The sequence below is a fragment of the Corvus brachyrhynchos genome, unplaced genomic scaffold (genome assembly GCF_000691975.1).
Source record: "Corvus brachyrhynchos isolate BGI_N302 unplaced genomic scaffold, ASM69197v1 scaffold133, whole genome shotgun sequence".
Taxonomy (NCBI): Eukaryota; Metazoa; Chordata; class Aves; order Passeriformes; family Corvidae; genus Corvus; species Corvus brachyrhynchos.
Window position 1 is genome coordinate 284,766 of NW_008237249.1, and position 10,023 is coordinate 294,788.

Sequence of the window (10,023 nt, forward strand, 5' to 3'; positions counted from 1 at the left end):
TCCGCCCCTCGGCTGCCGCCCCCCGGCGCCCCGCCCCTGCCCCACCCCGCGGTACCGCCCACAGTACCGCCCTCGGCCCCGCCCCAAGAGACCGGGGGTGCCGCGCAGGAGCCTCCCGCAGTCCCTCAGACCCCTCCCGACTCGCCCCCCCGAGGTACGTACGAGTTCGGTGCGTTTTGAGCCACAAACACACACACAAAAAAAAACCGCGTGGAGTCTCACTTGTGCTTCAAGAGGGTGTTTGTGTGAGGAGGCGGGAGGGAGCTGCCCGGAGCTGGGGAGGGCAGCGCCTTCCTCGGGTCCCCGGGATGCTGCTCCGTGGGCGGAATGCCGGAGCCGGGGCTCTGAGGGTGTTTAGGGGTGCTGCTGGAGGTGGGGGTGTGGTTTTTTTGCGTTAAGTTAAACAGTTGACGATGGAAATGTGGCAGACGGTTTTCCTCAGCTGAAGTCATCTCAGTGTTAAGCCTCGGTCGATGAATGGCGCTTTAAAGTTCGTGTTTGTTTTTATTTATGAAATTGACGCGTGTTTGTAGAAGATGTGTTGCTTCAGGTCAATTTCAGGACTCGCACTGGCACCGCCTTGTTTGTGAAAGGTGTAGGAGTGCGGATGACTTTATCTGTGTTTAAACGGTGTAAAAATCTGCGTTTCTTTTGGTTTTCCATTTTAGTTGGGAAATGCGGTGCCTAATAATTGAGCGTCTCATCTGGGTTTGGAGTCGCTGTTAGAAGTGGCTGTTGTGTTTGGCGGAGTGGTGAAACTGCTCTGCTGGCCTAGGTGCGTTGGTTTAGACTTTATTTTTGAGTTAGCACTGCTATATTTTGCACATATATTTAAGAAATTCTGGGAAGCCACTGTTCATTCGCTTTATTTCACGTGCCTGGTTGTTGGCTGGGTCAGAGTCGGCTGCAACACTGAGCAGACACGCAGCTGAAAGGTGTTCGAGCTGAGGGGATGGTCACGGGTGGTTTGAGTATCTGCTGCCCCTGTGTGTTCTGAAGTTGCTGGGCGGATCAAGAAATCAGTTGTGCCTGGCAGATTTGCGAATGCGGAACCACAAAAACGCCCCCCACCCCTTTTTCTTCTGCGTAGGAAAGCAGTAGAACTTTGAATAGCCACAGAACTTTGGATCCCCTCTGGAATTTAAGCCCTGCTGTTGACCGCAAAAGAAATTTGAGGAGCAGTTTTGGACCAAATAGAGTTAACTCACCTGAAGCTGCTGTTTAACCGGGACATTGTTCCCCTGACTGTTTGCAGCTGAGCCTCCAGCCTGCTTCCCCTGACTGCCCACAGCTGAGCCTCGCACTGAAGGCCTTTGAGTTTGAAGTTCTTGGTGATGAGCTGGTTGCCATGCGAATGAATAAATACAAAAGCAGCTGTAGCCTATTAAAACAATTAATTTCCTCTGCAGGATCCAGACAATAGGGGTGATTGCCTGCTGCATTTCAGGTGTGCCTTGTACGTGCCGTAAGTGTGGATCTGTGTGGAGGCGTACGAGAGCCAGGCACCGAAATCCATCGGAGCTGCCCCACTTAAGAGTTTATGAAAACCCACCTGAAGTGACCGTGTTGGCAGCGGATCGCAGCGGGACTGCTGGAGCAGCAATGTTTTCCTTGGTTCTCAGTGCAGCCTGGAGGATGGCCACGGTAACCTCTTCCAGGGGAAATACAGAGGTAGTCACTGCCAGAAGGACAGAATCACGCGATGTCCCAGGCATTATCGGCCTCTTCAGCCCTGTTACAGAAAACCTCTTTGGAATGATTGATGTCACTTACCTTTTGTAAGTAATGGTATTTTAGGTTATCACCTTTCAGGCAAATACGTTACACTTGAAACGGCAGAAGGCATTCTGAGCCTTGACATGATGTGACATAATGACTTTCGGTGCTGTTTCTAAAAAGGGGAAGAAAATCTGCTTCCATGTCTGTCACGTGCGTGACTGTGCCAACCTGGGTCCCTGCCATGGGGAACGAGGTTTAATTCTAGGCTAGCTTCCTTTTATCAAAGCTCAGAAGAAATGCTATTAAGTAGCACCTGAGAAAACTCTCAGCAGACAGGCCGGGTGACAGACAGATGTTGGTGGGTCACTTAGGTTTTTCCCCCTTAATAGCAAAAATCTCGGGTAACAGCTTTTTGGGGAAGAAAGAGATGTGTGAAAAAACACACGAACACGAGGGAGTGTTTAAGTCTTGCATCCCAAATTTACTAATACGATTGAGGATTTGAAAATCTACGTGAATTTTTGTAGTGTTAGAACACAAATATCTGGAACTGAAGCACCAATACCAAGTTAGGATGTGGATGATGAAGTTTTATTGAGGCCTGATCCTGGGAACCCTCTTATATGGGGCTCATTTTTCTGTTCTAGCAGGCCAAATTCACAGTCAGTCATTTTTCTCTGTGGAGTTTCTTCAGCTTGTGCAAAATTAAACTGTTTTCATAGGGAAATATCAAATCTTGCTTTGACACTCTGCAATGAGAAGAATGAGGTTATAGCCCATGCTGCCTTTCTGGACTATCCAAATTGGAATATCACTGATCAGGCTGAATGGGAACCCTTCCTGCGTGAAAACTACACCAACAATAAGTGCACTGTAAGTAAATGGTGTGATTCTAGTTGAGTTTTCATTTAAGGCTCAGGTGTAAAAAATACACGTGGGCATCTCTAATCTATTTTCGGTAGGTTTGAGGCATTCAGGACGCAGAAACCCTCGTGCTGACACGGGTATCTTAGTCCTGCAGTGAGCTTGTTTGGTGCTGTGCTGCTCTTTGCTTTGCCTACTGGCAACTTTCACACGGGCTCCTTGGGCAAGCTTGTGAATTTCTGGTAGGATTTACGGACTACAAGCAGGCCCTTACAAGTTTAGGACTCACGTGCTCCCCCATTACTGAGTCCAGCTGGGAGCTAGATCGTGTGATTGTTGAGAAAATACAGAAAATGTTAACCCCAAGCACTCAGAAGGTGAGCAGCACGTTCCATAATAACTGCGGCACTGCCAACACCTTATCTCTGTGCTTTTGTTCACCAGTTCTCCGGGGTCTTCTGAGATGTTAAGCAATGGCTGGGAGGTAAACTGACAGAAACAGCAGTTGTGTTTGGAAATGTGTGCTCTTAAAAGAAACACAGTCATTACAGCCAAAGGAAGTGTACAGAAAGGACCTGTGAATTCTTTGTAATGGACTTTCTTTGTCCTTTGAGCGGCACTTTGTAGGCAGGCACAGCCACCTCATTCAGGGTACAGCTGCAGCTGCTCCGGGGGTTCTGCTGTGCTGTGACCTCCCTCGGACTGTCTGCTCCACGGGATCCGGTGGCTCCACGGGATCTGGTGCAGCAAAGCCACAGCTGACTGCGGGGTGCAGGGGCCTACAGAGAAAAGACAAGAAAAATAAGTTATTAGTCAGAACCAGTAGTGAAAAATACCTTGAAACAGACAGGCAGCAGAGCTCTTATTTTTCTAGAATGGGGTCTATTTGCTAAAGTAGGTGTAGAAGATTCAGTGTTTTATGCTTCTGCATTGGGAGAAGCTCTAAACATTTTCTGGGTATAACTTGATGAGATGTCATTGGTAAACTGCAGGTTAAATCCATGCAGGTGTGCTTTTCAAAACTGAGGTCATCTGAACATGGGATTTCTGTTAAGTCTAGTTGACCTGTCTTTTTTTCTAGAGCACAGAAATAATTTCAGGGTCTGAAGTAAGAGTTTAGACTTGTGCAGAATGGAATTAGTGAAGATGCTTTACTGGATTGTCTGGTTACCAGCACTATTCAGAAAATGTTACAGTCCAGGTCTGGTTTACTTGGTGTCCTCCTGAACCTCAAACAGTAAATTTTTGTTTTCATTTCTTCCCTTTGCTTTTAAAGAACAAGGGAACAAGTAGCCGAATTTTTAGAAATAGCTTTAGATGCTTGTTACAGTAGCTTGTTGTCTTGGTAGCGGTCCATGTGCTGCAGCCTCTATTGAAATCATTCTTGCTCTTAAATTGCTGAAGTTTATTGGTGACTCCAGCTATGGCATTTTAATTGAATATTATACTATTCAGAGGACCTCAGGTTTTTCCATTTAAAATATTTTTTGGTAGAAGTATTTTTATCTACAGGTAAACCTTCATTGACCCAGCACTTGTAATTAATGTGCCAGGGAACAGCTGAATTAATAGCCCTTGCCATTCCAGCACAGGGGTTTTCCAGGTTCACTGGAGATGCACAAGATAAAGGTGTCTGTTAGTCTGCCCTGTTTCTGCCTGTTGTTTGTGTGTCTCATGATGTCATCTTAAAATTTGTAATTTTTCTTACTACCTTTAAAGAAAAAGCACTTTAGGATCATGAGAAGTATGTGTGCTTTTGGTTTGAGGGGTTTTTTTAACCTAAAAAGAATGTCTTTGTCAGACACATGTTAAATGTTAAATAATGTTAATAAATGAATGTTGTTAGTCGAGAATTAATACTATTTAATATGAAATGTACAGTGTGTATTGCAGTCAAACTACAGTAAACGGAGTACAAAGAAAAAATGTTGCAGAAGCACAAAATGATATAAAGCACGTTAATCACATAACTTTATCAACACATGCTTTGAAGTCACTTACATATACATAGCTGCTCCTTGAGTGCAGATCATGTATATTGGAAATGTATATGCATACTAATGCTTGGGCTGAGGTAAGAAACATGAGCTGCGTGCATTCCTCGTTTCGTAGCCTTTGAACACGCTGTTCGTGCATCTCTTTGTGGCAAAGGAAGAATACGCGGCTGAATGTTCCCAAGAAATCGTTAGGTGAGTTCCTGTGTAGCCTTGTGTAGTGAGGCATGTGCCGCCTTCTGCTGTCAAGTCAAGTTTGTCAAGTCAAGCTGTCTCATCCAGATACCATGTCAGAGGTCTGCCAACAGAGGCCTGGTATCTTTGATATTTCACCACTGTGGAACTGCTATAAAAAAAGGATGTTTGAAATGTAAAGATTGGGAAATTTGAAAGAAATAATGTTGGAAAAAACCCAGTAAAAATTACCCAGATGAATTTCACGTGGTATTGTTTGTCAGAAATGTTTTAATTTTTGAGCCATGTGGACTAAAGAAGGAAGATTAGAGACACTGGAGAAAAACATTTATATATTAAAAAAACTAGCTGCTGTCTGTCATTGATGGGTGTAATGATGAAAGACTGAATATGTTTGTTGTTTGTCCAGGAGAGCTTTTATCTTACTACCAGAACTGCAGTTTATACTTCTCTTTATACCACCTGAGGAGAAGTTAGGTAAGAATTTAATACTGTTTTATTCTTGAAATGAGAGCAATTGCAAATCTAATTAATATGCACTGTGAGCTCCTTGTGGTGTTCTCTTTGTAATACTGGGAACAGTCATCAGTTTCTAAACATGTGGAAAACATAATCTAGAAGTATCTTCTTGTGAGGAACCCTTGTGCAAGAGGTATCTGTGGTTCCATGCTCACTCCAGCAGCTGTTCAGCAGTCTGTCCATTCCCTGCAAACTTGAAATTTGCCAGAAACAGGGTATCAAAAAGGAGTAAAGATCTCAAAAATCAATTCCTACAAGTTTTGTGATGATTTCTGGTTGAATAGAGACAAGAGATTTGAAATTGGCACTTTCTCTTACTTAGCCAAGCCAGTACAGATTGGAAGAGGACACTTTGGTGAGGCTCAGAGGGGCTGCTGCGGACATGGAAGGAAACTTGGGTTATTTTGTTTAGAATGAGGTACAAAGAAAATACACGTGTTAATCAGAGAGCAGCATGTCACTTGGAATTTTAGTCCTGAGTTCAGATTAATAAACCAAGCATGCACTTAATGGAGCTGAGAAGCGTGCTGGAACTTTTCTGATTAGCCAGCTTCTAGGCATCTTGGTTCCAGGTCATACTAAAAGGCTGTAGTGGTGTGTCAGCTACAGAAAAGAGGGCTTGAATGAAGGGTTTTGTCAAACCCACCCTGGCAACAAACATCAGCTTTCCCTCAGTGCTGACAGAGATTCTCCAGAGGCATAGAGAATTGGCTTTACTATTTTTATAGGGATTGGATTTTACCAATTTCTGACTGCTTTGAAGCTTATTCAGGTTTGGAATGCTGGATTAGTTAGATGACTTGGGTGACCATTCTGCCATGTTTATACTGCTGTCGTTTCAGCCTCATTGCCTAACTTAACAGATTTGGAGCATTTTGCTCTCTGTGGTTTAAGTTTGAAACTCCATTTTCCTCAGACAGTTTTGCTGTTAATTTAAAGCTCGCATAATGAAGGTTCTCCGTTGCCCCCGGCAGGTTTTTGTCATTCAGAGCTAGGCATGGGGAATGTCTTTGAAAGGATGACACCTGTTCCAGGCTCACCGATGGAGAGACGCTTCACCTTGCTGGCATGCCCCAGGCATCGGTGTCACCCACAGCTGTACGTGCGCCAGGCAAGGTAATGCAGCTCCTCGTTCCTGCTTCCCTGAGCACATCTGTCTGGGGGAAACTGAAGCATTTTCCTTTCTTAATTTGCAGCATCAGTATCTTGGTTTGACTGCTCTGGTTTTCTGTGATAACCAGACTAGGTAGTTCTAGGATTATGCTTGTTTTGTTCTATTTCATCACAAGATCAATTGTATTTTTTTGAAAAGTAGTGAAATGTGTAGAAAGACTGTTTTTTGTCAGTGATGTTTTTTCTGTGATCTGCTGGCTGAATTAGAGCACTGCGTATTTTAGGGAATGCATGTGGTTTCCAGGTTTCTTAGAGCCTCTTCCAACTTGTTTTTAGTTTTCTTACTGTTTCGTGCTGAACAGTCAAACAAAACTTGAATAGGAAGGCCTGTTACCTAAAAGAGGTAAATAAGACCAGAGAATCCCTAGTTCCAGTAGTCTTTCAGACATGAAAAGTAATTTTCTTTTGTACAGTTTTTCCTGTGGAAGTGCTCCTTACCTTGGCTTTGGCTGTGTTTTGGGGGAGCAGCCTCCTTGGCCTTGCTGAGGGAGCTGAAGAAAATAATGGGGTAACACATTTCTCCTTCCGTTGTGTTACCCTTTTTGATGGCCCCAGTTTGGAGCAAAGATTTGATATGCCCACACAGTGTGCCTTTAGCAGAGCTTTGCTCTTGCTGTGGGGTCCCAGTCGTAAATGTCATTAAAAACGTGAGACAATTATTTTCTCCTTTCCCCTCAGCACAGCTGCCTGCAGTGCGTGAGGCAGACGTGCATTTCCCTGCAGCTTGTCTGTTCTCTCTACCTGTGTAGTGACTGTTGCCACTCTTGGTTTTTCCTGCCACGTGTGTTCTGCCTGTGCCAGTGTTGTGTCCAGGACATGAGAAATGCCAGGTTTCTGACCCAGGGGTCTGGTGATTTTCCTGTTGTTGTTGCTGTGGAGATGCTTCCCTATAGTGTGGTTGAAATAGAACTTGTATCCATCAAATTTTGGGTTACTTGTCCTCTTCACAGGGGGAAGACTGCAGGTAGGATAATGTTTTATGAAGCAGTAATTTGATTTAACTCTGATTTATTCTGGAATTGGTTTTGCATGTAGTAAATATAAGTGTTGCTTTGTGGCTAGGTAGCAGAGTTGTGATTAAATTAGCATTTCTGATGCCTGCTGGAGTGGAAGTTTAGGGAGCAGCACGTTCCTTGGACACTCTATCAAATGATAGGGGTGTGGGGGGGTCTGTACTGACCGGTGCTCGCAGATGGTGATGCCACGTTGAGTGTGTCTGATGTCTCTGCCTGGTAAAACCACACTTGTTTGTTTATGGGCTGATTCATGCTGCCGACCTGGGCTGGATTCTGACAGAAGCCTGTCTCTGAGAGGTGTTTTATTGCACATATTGAATTTTACCAAATGGCTCTGAAGCAAGTCTGCAGCTTGTGCTCCTCCTGTTGCTTGACTTTTGAGCATTTCAAGAAAAAGGCCAGAGGCCTGACCTTTGCCCCTTCACATCCTCCTGCTGTAGCTCCAGATATTTCAATATGTTAAAAAGCACTTTCATACTAACTCAGTGTACAATTGTTAGGCTGTTTGAGTGTTTCTTTTGACTCATCTACCACCTATCAACAAGCGGTAGACTTTTATACAGAGAAGATATCAGTATAGGTGAGTTAATGCCTAAAGATTTAAAGCTTTTCCATATGTCTTGGTTCTAACTATAATACTTTTTTCAGTTTAGACTATAATTTTTTTTTTTTTGATGGCCATTGGATATTGTCAATAGAAATATTTTTTTGCATGACTGGAAATATCACTTGGGCCATAGCAATATTCCTGATAAGAGCTACCATCTTGTCCGGGATTTCTGTAGTTTGTTATGAAAAATAAAAATTGCTTTAGTTTTGTTATTATTAGAAAATTAACTGGGGAACTGGTTTTCCTCTGAAATTACACAGTTATGATATAAAATTCCTACTTCAGTGTTGTCCGTCAGTAGATGACAGGTAAGGCTAATTTCTGTTTGCAGAAGGAGCGTTGCCTTTCCCTTTCCTCTGCATTCACCTCTGTGCTTCGCTGGCATCCATAGCAACGGTCAGCAGAGCCCTTAGAGACTCCTCTGTGGACGTTGTCCCCAGCCACCTGCCTAGCAACATGTTCTGGGGCAGTGAGAGGAGATTAGGGTAATCTCTCTTCCCTCTTCCTGTACTTACAGAGGGGGAACAGCAGCTGTAAATTGATACTTTGCTTAACCATCCATTTTGAAGTTACTCTCTGTCTGGCCTCTCTGATGTGAGATGTCAGCAGTGTGCTAGAATGCAGCCTGCTAAGCTTTGATGTTTAAGGTTCTTGCTGGTATCTTGTCTAGATCCTGTCATTCTTGGGTTTGTACCCTGTAGGTAAGAGTCCAATTTGCAGCTCTGTGCTCGTGCTCACAGTAGAGGAGTTTCGTGGCATTTTTATATTGGAAAGCTGCTGGGGTTTGGAGGGTTTCTTTACTATTTTAAAGACTGTAGTACTGGTGAAAGATACTAGAAGGAGAACAAAAAAGTTGAAATGGTTGTGTTCCTACAGTGTAGTGTGCATGGAGGTAGATGAATGGGCGTGAGTCCCATTGGCTGTCACAGGGTCAGTCTCCAGGAGTTGCCATCTGCACCTTTGTGTGTGGCCTTGTCCTGCGTCCCACGGAGCAGAATGACGTAGGGCACTCGGAGCACTTGGCACAAGGTTCTGTTTGGAGGAGGTGTGTGTCTATTATCCACCCCATGAAATAACTGCATTCAATTAGGATACAGTCTCACTCTGTTACCCCTCTTAGTTTGGTTTGTTTGAGGTTTGATAGCTCATTAGCAGATTTGCTATACTAATTGTGTTGAGGTGATGACGTTCTGATAATAGAAAACCTCACTGCGGCTTTTCCCTTGGGATACTTCCTGTGAAGGAGATAAGGGTGACCATTTTGGTTTGAGAGATAAAGAATGAGTTACTTAAGTTTTTACAGAGTTTTCATTGTTCCCGGAGCCTCATTTTAGTTGAGGGGAAAAAAAAAGCAGGAACAAGGTCAGGATCCAAGGGGTCCCTAGCCTTGATTACAGAGGTGGTCTTATCCAGAGGTCAGGTCCATTCTGGTGTGCAGGAGCAGCAAAACCATCCAGAGACCCCCTGACTACCTCTCCTGTGCTGGAGTCAGGCAGTGCTTGGGAGCTTGGACAATGTTGGATACCATGAGAAACAGAACCTCTTTTGCCCAGCTGTGTTATTTTTAAGGCTCCTTCCAAATCCAGAAACACATAAAGAGTGGCACTGAGAATCTGTTTATTGTTTCTGGATTCCTGCCTGGGAGGAACAATGATCTACAACTTACAGATATTGCACACAGGCACTTCCCTACCTGAGCAGTGGGGCCCTGGAGCAAAACAGGGTTTCCCCAAAACCCAGGGAAGCTCTGAAGTTCTTGGTTCTCCCTGCAGCAGCAAGGTTTGTGCATCCCCAATGATCGAGGGAAGCCTGGATAGTTGTTCCTGGATGCCTGCCTGCAGCAGCAGGTTTGCGCATCCCTGACGAGCGAGGGTCGTGCCGCAGGCTGGTCCCGGTTCCCGTGCAGGGGCGGCTTGTGCATCATCCCAAGTGA

General features: G+C 44.5%; 1 protein-coding gene across 6 annotated transcripts in view; it reads left to right on the forward strand.

The window, feature by feature from the left end:
* Nucleotides 1-39: 39 nt before the first annotated feature.
* Nucleotides 40-10,023, forward strand: part of CFAP61 (cilia and flagella associated protein 61) — a 93,475-nt gene continuing 83,491 nt past the window's right edge. For 2 of the 6 annotated variants that reach the window (XM_017730434.1, XM_017730437.1), the window contains exons 1-6: nucleotides 41-154; nucleotides 1,410-1,778; nucleotides 2,442-2,592; nucleotides 4,696-4,772; nucleotides 5,182-5,249; nucleotides 6,266-6,407. In XM_017730434.1, coding sequence (XP_017585923.1) covers nucleotides 1,603-1,778; nucleotides 2,442-2,592; nucleotides 4,696-4,772; nucleotides 5,182-5,249; nucleotides 6,266-6,407 — 614 coding nt within the window. In that variant the 5' untranslated portion in view covers nucleotides 41-154; nucleotides 1,410-1,602. Of the gene's footprint in view, nucleotides 155-684; nucleotides 776-1,409; nucleotides 1,779-2,441; nucleotides 2,593-4,695; nucleotides 4,773-5,181; nucleotides 5,250-6,265; nucleotides 6,408-10,023 lie in introns of those variants that run through there. The other 4 variants (XM_017730438.1, XM_017730436.1, XM_017730435.1 and 1 more) reach the window with 4 other exon arrangements.